Raw genomic sequence first — 24,502 nt, forward strand, 5'->3', positions numbered from 1 at the left:
ACTGAGTGAAGCTGCAGTGAGAGGAGATGACAGCAGCCAAGAGACTTTGGCAGGCTGTTGCTCTTGAAATGAGGACACATCAGTGTCTCCCACCACGGTCCCTGTCAGACTAGACCCTGGATGAGCTGGAGAAACAAGTGGGCGTAGAGTGTGTGTTGCATGTTTATTTACACAGGTGGAGGAGTCCAGTTGGACAAGATGACACCTGACTTTTCTTTTGCATACACCCACATATGAAGTTCGTTCATTCCTCATCTGAACAAACTGAAACGTTGAATGTAATCTTAAACGTCCTTTGCCGCTATGCTGTGTAATCCTCTTAATGAAAGTTAAAAAACAAAATCACATTTGTGACAAGTAGAACAAAATAAAATGTGCTAAATCCTGTTAAACTTTCTGTGTATTTTATGACATGCCATGAGGGTTTAAGAAAATTTTTTTACTAGAAAAGTGTGGAAGAAGGAAAACACAACTGAATTGTGTTTAGAATATAGCAAATTTGGCCTCAGGGTTGAACGTTTCGCATACATCCAACTGGGACAGCTCTGACAGCAGCGTGTGAAAAAATGTTTTCAAAATGTGGCTGAAACTTGAAAACATATCCTCATTCTCTCAGCGGTAAACTATTCATGGGTGGTTTGACTTTTCTGTGTAGGGAACTGCTTTCATCTTGAGCTGGTCACCTTTTAAAAATATGTTTTTCATTAACAGAAATGTATGGTTGTCCATATAGCCACATGTCAGGCAGGAAGAACATTTTAATATGGGAAACATCCAAGAGGACCAGGCTCGGATCCACAGATCAAGAGGGAGAATATGATAACGAGCCAATTTTATGTGCAGGAAAGAAACTAAAAAAACAACAACAAATGAACGTCAATATTGATGTTGACAGATGCTCTCCATCCAAAACCAAATAGCATTTAATTATTAAAAAAGCTGACATTCTGAAATGTGTGGCCTTACTTTGATTTATTTTTTTGGTTGCAGTTTTAGCGTAGGAATCTTTGTAGCCTTTTTCCTTTATTATACAAATCTCTTAAACTTCAGCTTACATAGAGGCACTTCTAAAAAAAGACCATTGCCCAGCCTTTGGGGTAAAACGCATAGGTTAGGGTTTCCCCCAGTGTACCATAAGCCTGGCGGGCCACCAGGCTTTACTTGTGCCCCCACCAGGCTAAGCATTACTTAATTCTTTAAATCTCTTTAAAATGTTTTCATTTTTTAAGACTTTGTAGTTGGTGTTGGTGAATAAAAAGGTGAATGTGTCTTATTATTATTATTAGGCCCGAGCAGCTAAGCGCTGCGAAGGCCTATTGTTTCTGTACTGTTTCTTATTAGGCCCGAGCAGCTAAGCGCTGCGAAGGCCTATTGTTTTCCTACTGTTTATTATTATTATTATTATTATTATTTTTCTTCCCACCTCTTTGGGGGGCTTTTTGGGGGCCTTATCATATTGGAAACTCACCAAACTTGGCGGAGGCCTTAAGCCTGTTTAAAAATTTTGATTTTTAAGGTCATCACAAAAATCCCACAAGAAATGGCTCAATAGCGCCACCTAGAAATTTTCAAAGGACCCTTTGCTATTCACTTACTTTATCCTAGAGACATGAAATTTGGTACACTTGTAGAGCTCCCCAGGACGCTCAAAATTTACAATTAATGTCATAGTGCAAGTATCACAGGAAGTCGGCCATTTTGGATTGAAGGTCCAATTTTGAGGCCATTTTTGCCGTTTACAGCCTCCGTATTTGATCGAACTCCTCCTAGAGATTTCGATTGATCGGCTTCAAACTCGGTCAGTCTGTTCATAAGGCATGTCCCATCTAAAGTTATCAAAACTGTGAGTTTTTGAGTATGCTGAAGGGGGATTAGCAGGGGTCAAAGTTCACCTACTCGCCATAAAAACATAAACTGCTATATCTCCTACACAGAAACTCACAGAGGAACCAGAGTTACTGTGATTAATCATCATTGGCTGCCCTACAATACCCTATGGTCGAATGATGACATCACTTAGACCACGCCCCCTGAGAACAGGAAGTGTCATGTTTTACTGAGAACGGTCGCTATCTGACCCCTTTGACCTCATCAACATGAAACTGTGCCCAGACACAGAGAACATGTTGGTGTGTTGAGGATTCCAACCCCGACCAGCTTCGATAGAGCAGGTGGGCATGGGGGCGTGGCGAAGTGACCTGTAACGCCATCGCCATACGTTTGGCTCTCAATTCCACATTTTCAGGCCCAGCTGCTCCAAACTCACAAGGATGGTCCCTCATCAACTCCCCTACAGGAATCCATCACAATATTTGGTGGGCGTGGCCTAATTTCTCTATAGCGCCCCCTAGAAAATTTTAAATGATCAGCCCCAAGCCATGCTTTGACCTACAATTACGAAACTTTGTACACATTTGTATCATGTCAGGACTTAAAAGAAAGTCTCTTGGAGCCATGGTCTAAACCCCACAGGAAGTCGGCCATTTTGGATTGAAGTTCAGATTTTGACCCCATTTTTGCCGTTTACAGCCTTCCTATTTGATCGAACTCCTCCTAGAGATTTCGATTGATCGGCTTCAAACTCGGTCAGTCTGCTCATAAGGCATGTCCCATCTAAAGTTATCTAAACGGTGAGTTTTTGAGAATGCTGAAGGGGGGTTAGCAGGGGTCAAAGTTCACCTACTCGCCGTAAAAATAAACTGCTATATCTCCTACACAGAAACTCACAGAGGCACCAAAGTTTCTGGAATTGATCATCATCGGGTGTCCTACAATACCCTATGGTGGAATGATGACATCACTTAGGCCACGCCCCCTGAGAAAAGGAAGTGTCATGTTTTACTCTGAACGGTCGCTATCTGACCCCTTTGACCTCATCAACATGAAACTGTGCACAGACACAGAAGACATGTTGGTGTGTTGAGGATTCCAACCCCGACCAGCTTCGATTGAGCAGCTGGGCGTGGCGGCGTGGCGAAGTGACCTGTAACGCCATCGCCATACGTTTGGCTCTCAATTCCACATTTTTGGGCACAGCTGCTCCAAACTCACAAGGATGGATCTTCATCCACTCCCCGACAGGAATCCATCACAATATTTATAGGGTGTGGCCTAATTTATCTATAGCGCCCCCTAGAAAAATTTAAATGATCAGCCCAAGCCATGCTTTAACCTACAATTACGAAACTTTGTACACGTGTGTACCTTGTCAGGACTTACAAAAAAGTCTCTTGGAGCCATGGTCTAAACCCCAGAGGAAGTGAGCCATTTTAGATTGAAGTTCAGATTTTGATCCCATTTTTGCCGTTTATAAACCATTTCAGTAATTCGCCACTTGGGGTCAGTATTGCTCCACAAATGAAACAGCAGATAAACAGAATGAAGAACAATATCAGTATTTCGCCAGTAGGTGTCAGTGTTCCTCCACCAATGACAAACAGATCCACGGGCGGATGGGCGTGAAAACTTTGTGAGAGCGTTGCCATGAAATTTCTAAAAGGATAGAAATGTCTCAGATAATTTTTGTTGAATTAAATCATGCAGTAAATGTAGCGTTTTCTTACTTCTTACAAACCATTTCAGTAATTCGCCACTCTGAGTAAGTATTACTCCAACAATGAAATAGAGTTCTTTAGAAACACAGCTGAAAATGATGAAAAATGACGAACTGTAATACTTCGTCATGTGCATATGATCGGCTGTAAATGACACGTGGATCATCCGACTGACGCCATATTGGATACGTATGACCTTTGTTGACCTCTAAAGAGAACAACAGCATTGAAATATATTTTGACTCCACTGCGCGTCCTACATTAATCCGCCAGCTATATTTCCTCGCTAACCAATGAATCTGCACCACATTTTTTGCATCGTCAAGGAGCGCATCCGAATGCATCAGTGCGTACCGCCTGGTGGACGGGCGCGGAAACTGCGCAACAACTTCTGTGTTAGCACGTGGCCAGCGTTGATGGAATCTGAGCAACAGCTTCCGCGGTGCGGGCGGAGGAGCTGAAAACTGCGTGAGAGCTTCTGTGGTGGCTGGCGTGAGGCGGCGGTTGCTCGTACCCCGCGGTGGCAATAGGCCGGAGCGGCGCTTGGCTGCGAGGGCCATTCGAGGCTGCTTGCAGCTTTAATTATTATTATTATTATGATTCTCCCTCCAAATGAATTGGCTTTTTGGGGGCTTTATCATATTCAAAAACTCACCAAACTTGGCGGAGGCCTTAAGCCTGTTTCAAATTTACGTATTTTAAAGTCGTCGCAAAAATTCCACAAGAAATGGCTCAATAGCGCCACCTAGAAATTTTCAAAAGACCCTTTGCTATTCACTTACTTCATCGTAGAGACATGAAATTTGGTACACTTGTAGAGCTCCCCAAGATGCTCAAAATTTACAATTAATGTCATAGTGCAAGTATCACAGGAAGTCAGCCATTTTGGATTGAAGGTCAAATTTTCACCCCATTTTTGCCGTTTACAGCCTTCGTATTTGATCGAACTCCTCCTAGGGATTTCGATTGATCGGCTTCAAACTCGGTCAGTCTGTTCATAAGGCATGTCCCATCTAAAGTTATCAAAACGGTGAGTTTTTGAGTATGCTGAAGGGGGGTTAGCAGGGTCAAAGTTCACCTACTCGCCATAAAAAAATAAACTGATATATCTCCTACACAGAAACTCACAGAGGCACCAAAGTTACTGTGATTGATCATCATCGGCTGCCCTACAATACCCTATGGTCGAATGATGACATCACTTAGGCCACGCCCCCTGAGAACAGGAAGTGTAATGTTTTACTGTGAACTGTCGCTATCTGACCCCTTTGACCTCATCAACATGAAACTGTGCCCAGACACAGAAAACATGTTGGTGTATTGAGGATTCCAACCCCGACCAGCTTTGATGGAGCAGGTGGGCGTGGCGGCGTGGCGAAGTGACCTGTAACGCCATCGCCATACGTTTGGCTCTCAATTCCACATTTTTGGGCCCAGCTGCTCCAATTTCACAAAGATGGACCCTCATCTACTCCCCGACAGGAATCCATCACAATATTTGGTGGGTGTGGCCTAATTTCTCTATAGCGCCCCCTAGAACACTTTAAATGATCAGCCCCAAGCCATGCTTTAACCTACAAATACGAAACTTTGTACACGTGTGTACCTTGTCAGGACTTACAAAAAAGTCTCTAGGAGCCATGGTCTAAACCCCACAGGAAGTCTGCCATTTTGGATTGAAGTTTGGATTTTGACCCATTTTTGCCGTTTACAGCCTTCCTATTTGATCGAACTCCTCCTAGGGATTTTCATTGATCGGCTTCAAACTCCGTCAGTCTGTTCATAAGGCATGTCCCATCTAAAGTTATCAAAACGGTGAGTTTTTGAGTATGCTGAAGGGGGTTAGCAGGGGTCAAAGTTCACCTACTCCCCATAAAAAATAAACTGCTATATCTCCTACACAGAAACTCACAGAGGCACCAAAGTTTGAGTGATTGATCATCATCGGGTCTCCCAGAATACCCTATGGTCGAATGATGACATCACTTAGGCCACGCCCCCTGAGAACAGGAAGTGTCATGTTTTACTGTGGACGGTCGCTATCTGACCCCTTTGACCTCATCAACATGAAACTGTGCCCAGACACAGAAGACATGTTGGTGTGTTGAGGATTCCAACCACGACCAGATTCGATGGAGCAGGTGGGCGTGGCGGCGTGGCAAAGTGACCTCTAACGCCATCGCCATACGTTTGGCTCTCAATTACACATTTTAAGGCCCAGCTGCTCCAAACTCACAAGGATGGATCTTCATCCACTCCCCGACAGGAATCCATCACAATATTTGGTGGGCGTGGCCTAATTTCTCTATAGCGCCCCCTAGAAAACTTTAAATGATCAGCCCCAAGCCATGCTTTAACCTACAATTACCAAACGTTGTACACATGTGTACCTTGTCAGGACTTACAAAAAAGTCTCTTGGAGCCATGGTCTAAACCCCACAGGAAGTCGGCCATTTTAGATTGAAGTTCAGATTTTGACCCCATTTTTGCCGTTTACAGCCTCCGTATTTGATCGAACTCCTCCTAGGGATTTTGATTGATCGTCTTCAAACTCGGTCAGTCCGTTAATAAGGCATGTCCCATCTAAAGTTATCAAAACGGTGAGTTTTTGAGAATGCTAAAAGGGGGTTAGCAGGGGTCAAAGTTCACCTACACGCCATAAAAACATAAACTGCTATATTTCCTACACAGAAACTCACAGAGGCACCAAAGTTACTGTGATTGATCATCATCGGGTGTCCTACAATACCCTATGGTCGAATGATGACATCACTTAGGCCACGCCCCCTGAGAAAAGGAAGTGTCATGTTTTACTCTGAACGGTCGCTATCTGACCCCTTTGACCTCATCAACATGAAACTGTGCCCAGACACAGAAGACATGTTGGTGTGTTGAGGATTCCAACCCCGACCAGCTTCGATGGAGCAGCTGGGCGTGGCGGCGTGACGAAGTGACCTGTAACGCCATCGCCATACATTTGGCTCTCAATTCCACATTTTTGGGCGCAGCTGCTCCAAACTCACAAGGATGGATCTTCATCCACTCCCTGACAAGAATCCATCACAATATTTGTAGGGTGTGGCCTAATTTCTCTACAGCGCCCCCTAGAAAATTTTAAATGATCAGCCCCAAGCCATGCTTTAGTCTACAATTACGAAACTTTGTACACGTTTGTACCATGTCAGGACTTACAAAAAAGTCTCTTGGAGCCATGGTCTAAACCCCAGAGGAAGTCGGCCATTTTAGATTGAAGTTCAGATTTTGATCCTATTTTTGGTGTTTATAAACCATGTCAGTAATTCGCCACTTGGGGTCAGTATTGCTCCACAAATGAAACAGCAGATAAACAGGATGAACAACAATATCAGTATTTCGCCAGTAGGTGTCAGTGTTCCTCCACCAATGACAGATCCATGGGCGGATGGGCGCGAAAACTTTGTGAGAGCGTTGCCATGAAATTTCTAAAAGGATAGAAATGTCTCAGATAATTTTTGTTGAATTAAATCATGCAGTAAATGTAGCGTTTTCTGACTTCTTACAAACCATTTCAGTAATTCAGTAAGAATTACTCCAACAATGAAATAGAGTGCTTTAGAAACACAGCTGAAAATGATGAAAAATGACGAACTGTAGTACTTCGCCATGTGCATATGATCGGCTGTAAATTACACGTGGATCTTCCGACTGACGCCAAATTGGATACGTATGACCTTTGTTGACCTCTAAAGAGAACAACAGCATTGAAATATATTTTGGCTCCACTGCGCGTCCTACATTAATCCGCCAGCTATATTTCCTCGCTAAACCAATGAATCTGCACCACATTTTTTGCATCGTCAAGGAGCGCCTACAAACGCATCAGTGCGTACCGCCTGGTGGACGGGCGTGGAAACTGCGCAACAACTTCTGTGTTAGCACGTGGCCAGCGTTGATGGAAACTGAGCAACAGCTTCCGCGGTGCGGGCGCAGGAGCTGATAACTGCGTGAGAGCTTCTGTGGTGGCTGACGTGAGGCGACGGTTGCTAGTACCCCGCGGTGGCAATAGGCCGGAGCGGCGCTTGGCTGCGAGGGCCGTTCGAGGCTGCTTGCAGCTTTAATTATTATTATTATTATTATTATTATTACTATTATTATTGTTCACTCTCATTTTTGTGTCTCATTACACAACAGATCAAACACAGTAGAGATGAAGCGGTGCTCTGTCTAAAATAACAGCAAAAGTGCCACAATGCTTCATGTGAAAGACAGAACTTGCTGCTGTCACATTTTTCACACACGGAGTGCGGTCCAGGGTTTTCTCAGAGACTGTCAGAAGATATGACGAATGATCACTGAACGCAGGTGCAAAGCGAAAGAAGTCCTTTCAGGCATCCAACACGTGCTTGCTGTTGAGAGTGATGCATTTAAGTCTTGCACATTCCCCTCTGCTTTGACTGTCAGTGTGACGGCGGTGTGTGACTGCCACCGTGTGGACAGAAGTCACACAGCTCCACTTGGAACAACTTCGATCTGATGTGAAGTGAATAATCCATGGATGTCTTAAATTATTGGTTTGTAGTCATTAAAGTGTGCAATAATTTATTAGAGTTTTACCACATTCTGTCATATTCTGAATATGAATTCACGCTCTCTATGGCATAAGATTTTATTTTATTTTTTCTGCACATCCAGCTGAAGGAGAGCAAGCGAAGCGTGACAGGAATTGATTTTGCTGTATACATATTTGCATTTCAACAGAACACTTGTGCACGAACGCCAGAAAGGGCATTCATGCACAGAAGGTTCCTGTGAGTCACCGAAGCAATACATCATGCTCCCAGCCTTCATCCATTCAGCCCACAGCTTGCTATATGTAAGCAGCAACATGACAAATCTTCCTGGATCTCTCGAGTTAAAGATGGGCCGACATATGCATATGAATATGGAAGTATTCAGATAATCAGTGGGATTCCATTACATGGCATGCCAAAAAAACACGTAGACGTAAACAAACAACATTGTGCTGCACATTTTGTCACATTCTAACCACAAACATCAGTATATTTTGATAGGATTGTTTTTTTTTATCTCCTAAGTCTGAAGTGAAAGGACTGTGGTTTTTATTTATTTCTATACTTAACATGTGTTATTTATTTATTTATTTATTGGCATTTTCTCTGACTTCTCAGAGAAACATGGCGGTGGCAGCATCATGTCTTTCTGCTCAGGATTTGGACAATACAGGGAGATAAATAAAATGACTGACACATTTTTCAGATATTTGTTTTCAAAAAGTATTTTAAAATACCATATCTTCCTCTATTTAATTGGTTGCACCAGATTTTAGACTTTGACTGGATGGTAGGACAATCCCGAATCTGTTTCTACCCACTTTACATTTACTTTTGCAATGTGACAACTAATCACAATGAATGTTTCATCCATCATCTTAATTATCTTAAGTGAGTAAAATAGATTTTTTTTTTCCCAATTTCAGGAGCAGGGAAGCAAATGGCCAATAAGGATGTGAGTTTTCGGAGCGTCTTTTGCTGTGAAAGCTCGCGTCAGAGAGCTTGACCCAAAAAAACCACAAAAAAAAAACCCGTGAAGGTCTAACGACGCGGCGTGTCACGGCATGTTACGCACGACGTTGGGAGTTCCCCTTTCCTCCAACGTGAAAACGCCCCTCTCCTGTCCTTCCAGCCCTCCTCCTGATTGTTAGCCGTCGCTACCGGCTTGTGCCTGTCTGCTGTCCCAGCCTGCAGCGCTGCATCTCCCCGCGGCAGAGAGAGAGGCAGACAGAGACACACACAGAAAGGGAGAGAGAGAGAGAGAGAGAGACAGAAAGGGAGGAAGGTGCTCTCCGGGGCGGTGGCGGCGGTGTCCTGCAACCTCAATGACCAGAACCTTGACATCCGAACCTGACAGGGCAGGTAAGGCAGCTTTTAATTGCATTGTGAAGGTGCGGGGCATGCCGCACTAAACCGGTTATCGCGAAGTGACACTTCTGCAGAAACGGGTGGAGAAGAGGAGAGATCGCATCTCGCGCCGGTGATGAGCTTTGCTGCTGAAAGGGGCGTTTTGTGTGTGTGTGCGTGTGTGTGCGTGTTTGTGTGTGTGTGTGTGTCTTTCTTAATTCCGTGCAAAGGGATCGCTTTTGTGGCTAGAGGTCCATGGGCGGATGTGGCGGGTGTTACCATGCAGCGTTAACGCGGCCAATATGGTCGGCAGGCTGGTTGTAATAAGCAGCACAGAATGAGCGCATCCTTTATTTCACGCCTATCGGGGCCCAGTAGGAAGCAGGTGCACCTTTATCGTTTTCTGAATCTATAAACGCGTGAAGAGAGAGAGAGAGAGAGAGAAAAAGATCTGCATTTCTCCAGCCCTATTTCTGAGAACGTTTTATGCTTAAGGGATTTGTTGTTGTTTTTCCCCTTTTCCCCCCTCAACCTCTGTGTAGAGCCAAAAGCTAACAGCTGATGCTGAAGATAATGGGCTAATTGAAGAGGGGCTGTTTTGGTGCGGGCGTGGCACAGGGGCCATGCATGGGCCCCTCGGACTCCTCAGAGTGTCAACTGCTGCCGTCTGAAAAAGGTGGTCATTTTTTTTTTTTTTTTTTAGAAAGCCTCTTAAACTTGCGGAGTTAGTTTTTTTAAAGAACCTGCTGGTGCGTGTGTGCCGGAGCGGAAAAGAACCGAGGCGAGCTGACCATGCATAATCCAATTTATCAGATCGCTTTTCAGGGAAAACCAGAAGACAATGACGATGACAAATTAGCTGCTTAATAAGCCTGAGCAAGTGAGGGCTCCACTTTAATCTAATCAAAGTGGGTTTTTAAGAGTAGGCACGTTGGCAAAATGTAACAACAAAAAAAAAAGTTGAAGATTTACATAAGGGACTTTGACTAAACCAAGAAATTCAGGGTTGAAATTTAGCCCACAAGTTGAAATCAGTTAAATGATCAATATTTTTTCATGGGTGGTTGTTATGGTAATAACATCGTGCATATGGTGTAGTAATTAAAATGAATCTAGAGCAATCTTTTTTTTCTCTCGGTGCAATCAATAATCAACCCTTTGTTGATTATTATTATTTTTCCATGAACTTCATTTAAGATTTGAGTAAAAGTTTTGGAAAAATTACTTGTGGATCTCTGACGTAAGAAAAAACCCCAACACGATCTAAAACCTTTAATAGTTTACTTTGTATTAAAAAACGTTTGGGGATAATTATCAAAATGTTCTTCATAAACTTTTAAATATGCTTGACCTAAAATGACAAAAAGGCTCCATGTAATAAAGATGCTCCGAAGCTTAAGCAAGGTTTAATGAATTATCAAACTTTTTTGTTTGTGTGTGTGGTTAAAACAGAGGTCACTTGTAACAGTATGCTGTCACAAAGTCCTGTTTGTAACTGTATAATATAATTCTTTCATTTGACACATCATTCTGCTTTCCTCTTCAAAGAAAACAAATATGTTTAAACCCTTAATTTATAAAGTTATTTCTGGTTTTTGATGGAAATCTTGACCAAACGTCAACAGGAAAAGGTTGTTCTCACTGAGCTGATTTGGTTTGGTGAATAAGAGCAAACATTTTCTGCTACATTTTAGGAGAATAAATTACAGTTTTGTCAAAACTTAAGAGAAAGGATGGAAAAAAGATAAGCTGGTTATAGTTCCAGCTTAACATTATAAATTCTTTAAGGCTCCAATAGAGAATCAAAATCTGTTTTTAGGAGGCAGTACTAGTCAAGTGGCAGACACAAGTTGAGATGGTAACATAACCAATCATTAAATATATCTCTCATGTACCAAGTATTGTATTATCAGTTTTATGACATGTGAATAATTATCATTCGCTTAACAGATAATACTTTAAGCTGCATTTTCGAAAGGTACGGCAACAAAGCATGTTTCATTAAATAACGTGAAGTAGCAGAGCACGTTCGGTTTGGGCATCCAGCAGTTTGTGTTTCCACATTTACTGCACAAACAAGTGGACTTGTCGGTTCTCATCACTGATGCCCCCTTTTGTTCATTCTCCTCTAAGGCAAACAGACTGCAAGCCCTCGAGTATCTGGCTCCTTTGCAGCCTCACCACAGGCCACACTATCTCCCAGACTCCCGAGTTTGTTGAGGCAGTCAGAAAAAAGGAGAAGGAGATCAAGGGCGGGAGGCGGAGGGGTGGGGGGGGGGGGGCAAATTAGATCTGAAATCCATCCATCTGTCCATCTATGCCTCTGAACTCTCTGTGCATCCTCCCATCTCATTTTTCCTTTCACCTGCTCCACTTTTAACCTCTCCGATGTTCATTATGGAGGTGCAGACAGAGTGGTGCTCCTTTCTCAGAACCCTTTGCTAGTTTAGATGAAAAAGCACTGTGTCTTTTAACGGCATGCATTCTTTGAACTACTTGGTCAAACTTAGTCAGATAATTATATGGTAGATGTACGCAGGCAGTGATGCGCTTCAATTTTCCAGGCAAGGGTAGAGTGCAATCGACATTCCAGCCAATATATTCTCAGAAGGCAGCTTTGTTTTGCATAATAATTCAGCGACCATGCTTGTTTAAGGTAAGGCAACCTTAATACAGTTCCCCCCTCAAGGCCTTTGAGGAGGCATTTTATGATTGATTTGTAATACCTTGTTGAAGCAGAGAGCCTATCTGGAGCTCTCCACTGGATAAACTCAAATTACTTTCAAATCAGAGGAGCTTTCAAAGGCATATCAAAGATAACAGCATGTAATAAACTGTCAGTTGTGCATTATGATGCACAAATTATCATGCCCAAGTTATGAACGGCAACATGGGGTTGACACAGGAATGTTTATACGGCCAATCACATGCTATCACAAAGATGAGACACTCAGTTTTTAACACCTGCAGTAATGGATTTTATTTTATTTTTTTCTGAAGAATATCAACGTGATTGCTGATACCCATCATAGTGAATGGAAGTAAAAGTAATAGCTTTCAGTGCGTATGAGAGGATAGGAGTTGACTGCGTTGCATAAAAACTGTGTTTCTAAAATTGGTGTTGCTGGATTCACATTTTTAGAGAAAAGTAAAGTTGATTTTGTAAGATTAGATGTTTTATTTTCAGATGCCGCAATGCTAAATGATCTGTCTTTAAAATTCTTTAAGATAACAAAAAAATAAGTCTTTATTAAGCTCCTACTTGTGGAAAATTCTGCTGGCAGTTGTGAAAAAAATAAGTGAAAAAAAAAATATTTGGAACTAGGTAGATTTCTCAGGTAATCGTTGCACATTGATCTGGGTTCGTTCGGACTCTGATGCCTTCTTACATACTTCAGAAAGTATAATTCCACTCCCATCGGCAGCCACATTATCAATAAACACCAATGACCCAGTTCCACTGGCAGCATGCCCACTGCATCCCACTGCTCCCTGTTTAACAGATAAGGTGAACCTTAGCTGATGGATTCTGCAGAGTCCTTTTCCTTTCCATCCTCTTCTGTCCTAAATGCTCTGATACAAGTCAGTGACGGGTTCCTCTCTTCAAAGAATCTTGTTTCACATCTGAGAAACAAGTCTAGATATCTTCAAACAAAATCTTATGTTTCCTTTGTATAAAAACCACTTACAGTAAGAATGCCTTTAACTTATCCAGTTGTTGTGGAGGGAACTTTTTCATAATGGGATAATTTTCCTTTCAGCTTTTTGAAGCTTCAAAAGCGCAATAATCATCATCACAGGAACGATCCCGTTCAGCAAGCCTGTCAAAGTCTCTACATCATGTTCAAACCTGCACGAAGATAACCGGACCCCAAATCTACGAGACACTGCTTCAGATCTGACTGGATTTTTAAAGCGCAGATGGAAATATTTTTATTTGGATGGAATTTTGTTTTTCACTCCACAAACATTTGGAAAGAATATTGATTTGATTGTTTTTCATGTAAGCAATGAAGTTAAGATACTTAAAGCTTTAAAATTGTATTTCAAAGAATCAGCCATTGCTGAGTCAAATGATTGGATTACCTTCGAGTTTGCCATCAAATAACACTTCTTAATTTTTCCATTTTTTTTGTTGTATTGTACAGGAAAAGCAGATATCTGCCTCTATAACAGATCATGTGTCATTTTGTTCCATTTTCACATAAATTTGCTCTTCTCTGACCAAAGCAAGGACTGAATGCAAATGTATGTCAAATTTCTTAGATTTCATGTCTTAACGACAGAATATTTGAAGCAATTTTTGTTAATCTATTCATAGTTTACTGTTACAAAATGCAACCAGAGTTAAAATCTAAAGTTTTTCTCCTGGGTCCCTGAGTTTGTGGTGCTTCATGTTTTAAAATTACCAAACATTATTATTTTTTCTAAACCTGAGAGAGAGTATTTTTAACATCCATCAACACATTATTTAAGTATTGGTAGAATTTCCTTTTAAACTGTATGTCTATTTAATTGTTATTATTTTTGGATATTCTCCCTCTAGTTTCTTACAATAGTTTGCTGGAATTTTTGTCCCATTTCCCAAGACGAAACTGGTGTAACAGGTCAGGTTTGCACGTTGCTTTGCTCACGCTCTCGGAGCTTTGTGTTGACTGCTCCGCAAGATTTACTTTCTTGCTCTTAAGCAACTTTAGTGACTGTTAACTCACACTCTCGTTGGACAACCTGTTTGCATCACAACTTTAACTTCTTCACTGATTATTTAATTTCCTGATCTAACGGCTTTCAAATTCAAAATCTCAAATTACCAAAAATGCTCTGAATTAACCCATTAGTTTCCAACAAAGGAACATTATTTAAACTTTTTTTCAAATATGTTTAAAGGCATAGTAATCTCAATTCATACAAATTAAGGTGAAAACAAAAAAAAAGTGCAAAAATTCTTTCTTCCATCATCTAGGCTTTTATAAAACTGAAATAATTTGGGTAATCCTGACTGAAATCAGGGGAAATAATATTTAAAAAATAATGGCATGATTATTATAAGTGGCAGCCGCTTCATATTTAGTGAATTTAGTTTAAACAGATGTATTGTTCATCTCATTTTACATAGAAAATTCTTTTATAATATGAAACTGTTTTGAGGCAAAGATACTATGTAAACAAGTCTCAAATCTCAAGGATTGAATTCATTTTCATGTCTCTAACTTACCTTGGAAAAAAGGCAGACATGTTTATCAACCTATTTATTGTGGAGTCTGACTAGATTCGCTTTCTGCTATGAGACTGAAGGAGTGGTTGTCTGCTTCAACCTAAGTCTTGTTAGTTATGATGATGTTGTAAATGAAACGGCTAATTATACACAACCAATTCCAATGTATCCTTTTGTTTTAATTGGTTTGTAGCCATTTTTTTATTCTAACTGATCCTTGAACAGCATCTGTTTACTCTAAACACTGTCAGACATATTGTTCGGTTGTTTCAAAAATGTTTTATCTATTCAAAATTACAATCTTTTATAATATCTTTTGGTCATCTTCATACCAGCACCACTGTCTCCACCTTGTCACATCTGTGTGCCGATCTCTGCATGAACTGTCACATCCTTCAGCACGGTGCCGTGTGATGGTTCACCTCTTTCTCCCTCTTTCACACATGTGTATGTGTCAGCCCGCCAAATAAATCCCCACAGGCTCTTCTCTCTAACTCTCTTGTTATTTTCTTTATCTTATTTTGATATGCTTGACAGACGATGTTAGGCTGGAGTTCCCATGGCAACTGCATATTAAACAGGCTCGTCTCATGTCTTTGTGTTAAGTATTGTTGGTGGCGTCACTCCCGACTTTGGTCAGAAAAGGAGGGTGGGTGGGGCGGGGGGCATGCTGCCAGCACAGCATGGCGCCTGTCATTTTCCTGTCACTGGTTTAGAGTGAAGCTTTTCTTCCCATTTGACTTTGAAAGTGAAGGTTGCTAATAAAACACTGAAGTGTAAGAAGGAGCTGTTTTACTGCGAGTATGCAGGAAACGCCTCTTTTGTCCTCAGTTAAAGGATGCTCATGAATATTATACATTTTTAATGATTTCCTTCAATCACAAATTGCTGACTTGTTCTATCAGTTGGTAATGTTTCTAATAAACAAGCACTTAATGTCTGCACACTCACATTATCATTTTATCCACTGTAAAATTGCTTGGTAAGATTTCTGATACCTTTTTTAACCACCAGATGAGATCTGATGACGGCTTGAAACGTAAAATGGTGCAATATTTCGGGGCCATTTTGGATCACCAACAAGTTTTCTGTTGTCAGAAATATAACCTCCATTATGTACGGTTATGATAATTTAAACACTTAATATTTAATAATTTTGTGAATAGTAATGTTCAAAATTGGAATAAATGGTGAATAAGTACCTCTCCAGTTTGAAATTGGCTTTATATAAAAGTATTAATGCATTTGATCAAATAAATTGTGGTAACTTAAAGCAACAGTCTTCGGAGTTGAATTTCACTTTCTTTGCGGGGACTCACAAATACATTTTTGTAATTTCTGTACTTGTAATTGATGAATGCAGACTTGAATTATTTCAGCAAATGGCAATTGTTGTCCCCTGTTACATTAGTGCATACAAATTACTGACTGTCGTGATAACTTTGTGCACAGTAATCTTGGATTCTCTAAAATGTTTTACAACATTGCACGGAGTTAATGGCAGCTTCCAACTTCGTATCTTTTTGATTAATGCTTTCATTGACCAAGAATTTGCTGCAGCTCAGGCAGAGATGCTCGTAGTTTGCAGTGAAAAGGTGTGTTTGATTTATTACTCATGGAAATTTGAGGACAAAGAAAAACAAGCATTGATTTCCTGATGACCAGTCGCCTTTTCTTTTTCAGTTCAGTTTTGTTTTCTTCCTCTCTTCTTAATCAACAGCCAGCTAGCTAGCGCCCATGAAGAAGATGTGACAAAAAATGTATATTTGAGTGAGGTGACCCATAATAGGGTGAACATAAGTTTGCATGTGCCAATGAGGTCTTAGCAGTGAGAGCACTAGTTTGTGGAGACCATAAGCAGTTGCAAGTCATTTCTTGTCTTATCCATTTTGCGAGTCCATGTTTCCCCGATCTTGTTACATGTCCCAACACCATTTATTTTATGAAATGGATGCAAGAATTACTTTGTGAGACAGTGCTGAAGATGTTTGCTCTTTCACTTATGAGCTCATTAACATTTTGGATATTAGTCTCATAAATCAAATCATGCGTTCTGACAGCTCATTTTTTAAGGGATTTCACTGTCTGATTTGTTTTAATCAGATTAGCTCAACTTTACAGTGACCCACCTCAAACTTCCTGCTCTAGCGCTTTTAATGTGCACAATTTCCCCACCTTCTTTTGCTCCAGGTGGTAATGAAGCAGATAATGCTAAGTCCAGTCATCACTCAAACTGTCGTCTCGTTTGCGATTATAAAAGGACTACAAAGTATTCAAAATGCTGAAATATAATGACCAATGCTGAATATTTTTTGCATTCAGCATTTTACAGGTAGCTAGTCTGAGTAAAATCAGCCTAGCTACCTGGAACTTTCCCTGGAAGGTTGAAGCCTCATTGATTTCCATGTCATACAATTTATCTTGTTTACGGTAATTTAAGAGTTAGTTGTACTACTCGGTCCCCTTCGAAAACTGCTGAGGGCCACAGGTTTAATGAATGTTTGTATTTGGTTTATCTTGAACAAGGACATCTCTACAGTCATATTACCCCACCCCTCCCTACCAGAGTTCATCTGGGTTCACTGAGCTGTCAGGATTGATGAACTGGATGCTTAGAACATAAGCAAGAGAAGCTGATTATAAAACAGAGATGTGAAAGTCAGAGATTACATGAGGAGAAATTTTCAGTAATTAGTTCATATAATAGGCGACTTATATTGTGGTAGTAATTTAGTTGATACTATGTTTATGATATTTACCTATATCATTAGATATAGATGAGTATCTGCTATAAAAACACTCTTCTGATGAGTTTTTTTTATAGCAAATACTCATCCTTACTTATTCAGACAGGAGCTTTGATCTAAATGTGGTAATCTGAATCAGTCAGCTGCATCCAGTCGGTTGGATATGCAGATGAGAGATCTAAATTTAATAAAATGAATATGGGATATTTTAGGATCTCTGCTGGCTTACTGTTTTTGATCTTTGATAAAATCCTGCATTGTTTAAAATGCAGCACAGTTGAACAAATGAAGTTTTCAGAACAATTTGGGAATCGAAATGTTTTTCAAACGGTTGTTCTGTGACAACGGTAGAATAGGCTGTCGACTTGCGTCTGCAGACGCCACTTGCCTCTCACACGTGCGCAACAGTCTTATTTTCCTTCACCAATCAACTGTGCAAGGAGACAAACACTTTAGTTTAGCAACACATGCACTGTTTCCTGACAGCACTCTGTGTTAAGAGAGGTGAGAAATATCTACAAGCTGTTATATACATGTGGTACTCGTGCTCTGCTGTGACATATTTTTTGAAATGCTGCATTTGACAAATTTCTCCCACCATTTCACTGATGAAGGATGGGCCTGTGGGCAAGTGACGGCTGCCTGTAGACACATCAATTTTGGGGGGCCTCCTAACTGACAGAGTCTTTGTTTGAGAAATGACATGAAGACAAATGTGCTCAGGCAAGCCTCTAGTAAATGATGCATCATTGACATTATTTTGCCCCAGATGATCAGCCATCATGTGTTTTACTATCTGGCAGTATATCTAACCTGGCCTGTTGCAGACAATGACGGTTTTGTTGCACCATATTGGGCGCAGTCTGTTTCTTTATGTTCGTGGAGACTCCTGCAGTTGGAAGCCATTTTTTTTTTTTTGAGTGAGTGGTTAACAGACTTTACAGATGATTATAGACAGCAGCTGTTACAGAAAATGATTAATGTGTAAATTTACAAGAGAAGCCATATTTCCTTTTTTGACGTTCCTAAATATTTCAGATCAAACAAATTTTAATATCAGACCAAGGTGACCTGAGTTAAAACCTGTTTTTAAATAATGATTTCATGTATTGTGGGGCAAACGCTAGATAAACAGACTTGACTATTTGAGAAAGTATTCAGAACTAAACCTAGGAGGGTGTCAATACTTTACTGTACTGAGGGCTGCACAAGGTGCATCTGTAGTGGTAATACATAGGCTTGGCAAAAATAAAAAATGAAATAAATGTGACTGATCAAAAAACAAATCTAATATTTATAGGCATAGGGCTAATTGTAGCCCTGTGCAGTAGTTAGGCCTGGTTGCATGGTGCTAAATCACAGGAAGCAGAAATAATTGATGTGAAGAGACGATTTCCTTGACTGTAAAAGACACTGTACCGATGTGAAACGAGGTGGGAAAAAAGCTTTAAAGTATACACCAGTGTGGGACCATCTGTGCACTCCTATACAGAGAGAGTCAACACAGGAGGAGGGGGAAGTGACTCATGCTTACTCCCATCCAGAGTGACTTATGGGATGTATATCCTTGCATATAAGCAGATATTTACTCTAAACATGGCCAGGAGCTACAGATTATGCAGATATTTTGCTTGAGTTATTCAAGAGAGAGCACCGTTTTGATTTGTTGGCATCTGTGATAAAGATGTAGATTGGCTCAATATAAATCAGTGTTGTTGTTTTTTTATTTATTTTTTATTATTTTGCAGTTCCATAATATAACAGGGAAAAAAAAATAATGTGAGCATATTTATTCTGTGGAGTGAAATTATAATGCTTTGAAATATGTTAGCCATTTTCTCAAAACACCAACATTCAGTGCAAAACATGAAAACCCAAGTCCATCTGATTCAAGGCTGGACACATTATGCATTCACGGGTGCATTGCACATACTTTGGTTGTAATGATTTGATTATTTGATCTACTTATCCGCTGTATTCTAATGGTCGTGTGGTCTGTACCTGCAACTAGGAGCCTAAATTTGTTGAGTTGCTGCTGTGTGATTAGATGATTTGCATGTACCTAATAAAGTGGCCAAGACTATTAACTGGTGCATTGCCTTCTAATGATGGTTAAAAATCAGCTTCACAGAAAACATTGAAAAACCGAAACAGTTGGAGTGCTCTGTTCATTTATCCTATCTTTGTTAGAATCCTATCATCTGAAAATTTTAGCTTAGCTTTTCTAGCTTGGCCAGTGTCTGTCTGAGGAGAATTTCTTAATTTTCTCAAAAGCCTAATAAAACGAACAGGAGCCACAAAAGCTGGAAGGCGTGAGGTTCAATGTCCGCTCATTGTCTCAATGGGTCAAACTGTAATGTTTACAGTCTGTTAGCTTTGACTGGGTAAGGCACTGCTGTCATTAACCTTTTTGTAAACTAGGCTAGGTTCTGCTCTTGCTGCTTAATTTATTCATGTTTAACTCTTTCCCATGCTAGATTGATGTTTTTTTTAAAAGTCTTTTTAACACCTCACAAATCACAGATCTCTGATTTAGAACTGTCATCAAAAATGAAAACCCAGCTAATTTAGCAGTAGAAGACCTTTTTAACGGGAACCCGATTGTTGCCAGGGTTTTGAGTTTCGGCACCTCACACGTCTCAGACTCCATTAACTCTCACACAGACGATTAATTGCGCAGAGACCAGAACTGACCTGCGGTGACTGACTCATAAAGGGGCCCCAAAATAAAATAATTAATTAACTTTGCAGTTGCGACACGTGTGAAACGAGAGCTCTGAAGTCATGACGGTTTTACTCGAGTCTCGTTGAGATTCACAGGCGCATTGTTCTGGCAGCTGCTCCATTGAGGTTGACAATGAAAGCTTGTCTTACAGTGAAAATATCTATACCACTTGTAAAGAGTTCAGAGTTGAGATCGAAGATAAGTGTCACGATTAAACAATGGACTTGAAATTTACACTCATTGCCTCTGCCACTCACCACATTTTTGCCATTTTATATTCAGTGCTTTGCATAAATAATTTTTTTAAGTTTTTTTATTGATATGTGGTGAATCGGCACAACATTGAATGCAACCAATTGGCTACAAAAACCATTTAATTGGTAAACTGCGCGTTTCAATCCCTTCAGAATTTAGATTTTTCTCTGGCTTTTTTTAAATGGGTGATGGGTAACTGACACAACACCTTGAAGAGACCATTACCACTGTCAAACATGGGGGTGGCAGTATCATGCTGTGATAATGCTTTACCTTAGCAGGACTGAGAAGCCCTCGTCAGTGTCAAAAACGATGGACTGAGGTAAATGCAGGGCAAAGTGGACCATTTGACGCTCTGGGCTGGAGCTTCGAAAACAATGACCCGAAACATTGAGTCAGAGCAACAATGGAAGGGTTTAGATGAAAGCATAGTCAAGTTAGAATGAACCAGTTAAAGTCCAGACTCGGATCTAAGTGAGAATCATTTGAGGGACTTGGAAAATATGTTCACAGACTGTTGACCACTGACTCAGTCTCACATAAATAAATAAACATGGCACTTTCTCAATGTTCGGTCTTAATGTTGGCTTGTTGCTTCCCCATTTCCTAAATATATCAGTCTTCAGAAAAAAAAGGGGGGTTCTGTAATCGGCATCAGAAATGTTCTAAATCTCTGTGTGGAACCGACTTTCATTTGTAAGAATCATAGTGATTTGCAGCTAATTATGTTATTCCAAAAATAAATTAATCAAACAGGCTCTTTAAAGTTGCGAAGGAAATCTGAAGAGTGGCATCTGCTGCCTTTCAGGAGCCAGAGCGCTCTCAGCTTTGATGTAGCAAACTAAAAACTGATTCATCATGAAAGTAAAGGCACGCTGTGCTACAGCCCTGTAAACTACAAACAAACAAACAAAAACAGGTTAATGAAAAAATATTTTAATTGGGGCATCCTCTTTAAGAAAAAAAAATACCATGCTGTGTTATTGTTGACAAACTCTTACTGGCCATTATATAAATCTAATTATTTACCCTATTTGTCTCTTCTCTGAAATGTTTATTTGAAAGTTGTTGTTTTTTTTTTTTACCATCCACTACTTTTGATTTGAACTGCACCTAAAATTTAAGTTCAGATTTTCTTTTATGCAGACTTTGTACATAATGTAGCTTGATGACTCTATCAAGATACATAATTTTATATGATAGTCCTTTGGGTTATTCCTGTTGCACTTTTTCCTTTCACTCAACTTTCTGTGGATATGACTGAATGTGAACAACCTACTTACCTTACAATTACCTTCAAAGCCTTATCCTCATTCTTGATATTTGTCAAGTCAGCAGTCCTCCCCATGATGGTGTATGCATAATACACAAAATAATTTTTTAAAAATGGTGTAATATTCTAATTTTGTGACCGAATTTTGGATTTTTACTATTCGTTTGCCATAACTCTGAAAATTATAAAACATAAAAGCTTGAAATCTTTAACTCAACGTGTACAGGAAATATAAAGTTTGAGTTTCACTTTCTCAATTTAGTGACAAAAATTTGAAATTACTTCCCAACATTTTCATTCTCTGAGACGTGCCTGTACATGCGATGGCAGTGTGTGTCAACAAAAACTGTAAACTTACCCAGCGCTTTAAAACATAACCCGCTGACACATTTGTCAGGCTTGATTGAAAAATAATGTGGTTGTACGGCTTTTCTTTGAAAATTCTGTCACGTGGACCAGGTGTGAAGCCGAGCTTTACTTATTGTGTCGCACTCACACTGGGAGCTCCAGCTAAAAGAAGCGCTGCATGACTCCTAATTGATATCTTTCCCACTGGCTGGAGTGGAAAAGTTGGGACATTATGGAAAAGACAACTAGTGGGTGGCCACTTTACATCATCGTTGACTGTAAACTAATGATGCACACTGATGCAGAAAATTTATGTTGCTTAACAAAATGTTTTAGCAGGAACCAGTCATTTAAGAAGATTAAGTGTAATTAGTCATGGTTCCTTTTCATGCCTTTAATAAATATTTAGGTAATGATGAGGAAACTTGAGCTTACCAGAACAAACATGTACTGTAGGAATAATGGAGCACCAAAGTTTGATGTTTGTAACAAGATGTTACAAATATGAAGAATTTCTAAATGTTGAGATATATTGTTCGACTTGAAACATTTCTACTAGCAAACGTAGGGTAAAGTACTTAAATTGTTTTGTTTTCACTTTTTTAAATAATGTTATATTAAGAGAAAAAGATACTAAAACCATCCTGTTCCTATGTGAACAAGTAATAGCACCCTATGGCTAACAGCTGGTTGTTCCTCATTCCTCTGCCATGGTGTGATTTGCTAGAATTGGTATTTAGCCTTTATATTTTTGTGGAGGGCTTTTGACCCACTTTTTTTCTTTAAGAATTAACACTTTTAGCAATAAGCTTCTAAAAATGATGCTCTATAGTGAATCAGATTTCAGTCTGGAGTTTGAATAGACCATGTCAAAACCACAATTTGTCTTTTTTTTTAGCCATTTGGAAGTGATTTTATTTTGTTGTGCTTTCGGTCAAGTTCCTGGTGCATACTCAAGCATGCTTGAGATCACTAATGACGGGACATTATCCCTTACTATTTTGTAGTAGAGAACATATGTTTTTTTCAATTCTACCAAGGTTTCCGGTCCCCAGGATGCATTTTTTTAACATCTTGGGGACATTAAAAGTGTTTTTTTGGTCAACGTCAGACACGTTTTTGTGTTCTTGTGTTTTATCACAGGGCCAGTTTAGTTTGGATGACTCTTTTCCCTTTATTAATAAAATCCTCATTTCATAACCATGTGTTGTATCAATTTAGGTTATCTGTGTGTGACGTTCAAATTTGACAATTGGAAGCATTTAAGTTTAATGGGAATCTCTGAGATGTAAAATATCTTCACACAGCAGTATTTAAAAACTCCCTAAAGCCCGTGACCCTTTCTTCACCTTTTGTTGAAATGCTAAATTTGTTTTGGCCCTTTATCTGGCATAATTCATTTCTTTGGCCCATAAAAGCGATTCTGAATATCAGCCTTTTTTTTTTTTTTTTTTTTTTGCGTGTAACCTGGAGCAACACTGCTGTCCAAGAGTCTGGTCACCTTCAATGATAAGCCGCCTCCGTCTCCTCCTTTCCGGCGTGTCGCAACAATCTTATGCTTCTTAAACTCTCGTCTTCTTCGACTAAAGCTGTTCCCTCTATTCTCTTGTCTCATCCTTAGACACATTCCTGGTGTCCTCTCTTTCCTCTAGGTCTTCCTTTCATTCTCTATCTCAGTGTGCTGCTGCAGGGCTCTCAGGCTGATGTAATTTATGCTATCTCCTTTACGAGCGAGAGAAAAGAGCGTCCTGAAGCCAGCGCTCTTCAAGCTGAGTGCTCCTGTGGGAGGCTGCAAGCCAGGCCCGACTGAGCTATACACTTTAGCTAGGCGCACAATGCAATGACCACAGATATATTAGGAGACCAATACCAGATAGCGTTACGGGATAATTAAAGCCTCTCCAGTAGTAGCTGTCGGCTGTAGAGGAAATTGAACCAGTTGTCGCTACAGGTATAGTCTCTGCCGCGAGTCATTCCACCACCAAATGTCAGTGGAAGTCAAGACTCACTGAGCTGTCTGTTGATGTGAAAGCATTTGGCTCACGGGTCTCGAGTCTAATTGAGCTCGTCGGACGATTTGACTTTCCACAGCACTAAAAGCTTCACACTGATTTTAGGGACGCTGGAAAAGAGTTGATGTTGACTGTTTATGTTTTTTTTTATATGTGTTTGTGCGTTCGCAGGGCTGTAATCCATTTCTATGACAACGGAGGCGATTTTGGCAGGGGAGATGAAGACGGCAATGGAGGGTGACGCCAGGAGGACCAATCAGGTGGGCGCATTGTCTAACTCACGGCAGCTGTAGTCGTCTCAATCACTTAGGGCCCTTCCAGCTTTCTAGTTGATATGCAAGACAGCTCGCCCTTTCTGTCAGTGCCAATAACTAGCATCTTAAAGCAGTGGCTGACCTTTCCAGGCGTTTGCTATTCATCTTTTATGACTAAGACCAAATTGTTTGCTGGGAGAAATACTTAACACTTTATGCAAA

The 24,502-nt window shown here is 40.2% G+C and overlaps 1 protein-coding gene across 3 annotated transcripts in view; it reads left to right on the top strand.

Annotated features, from left to right (window-relative positions):
- The first annotated feature begins 9,232 nt into the window (after positions 1 to 9,232).
- The window catches only part of si:dkey-178k16.1 (band 4.1-like protein 1), a 43,816-nt gene continuing 28,546 nt past the window's right edge, over positions 9,233 to 24,502 (top strand). For all 3 annotated transcript variants that reach the window (XM_055049390.1, XM_055049391.1, XM_055049392.1), the window contains exons 1-2: positions 9,233 to 9,466; positions 24,198 to 24,286. In XM_055049390.1, the coding sequence (XP_054905365.1) occupies positions 24,215 to 24,286 (72 nt within the window). In that variant the 5' untranslated portion in view covers positions 9,233 to 9,466; positions 24,198 to 24,214. The remainder of the gene's footprint in view (positions 9,467 to 24,197; positions 24,287 to 24,502) is intronic.

Source organism: Poeciliopsis prolifica, unplaced genomic scaffold (assembly GCF_027474105.1).
Source record: "Poeciliopsis prolifica strain line A6 unplaced genomic scaffold, Auburn_PproV2 SCAFFOLD029, whole genome shotgun sequence".
Taxonomy (NCBI): domain Eukaryota; kingdom Metazoa; phylum Chordata; class Actinopteri; order Cyprinodontiformes; family Poeciliidae; genus Poeciliopsis; species Poeciliopsis prolifica.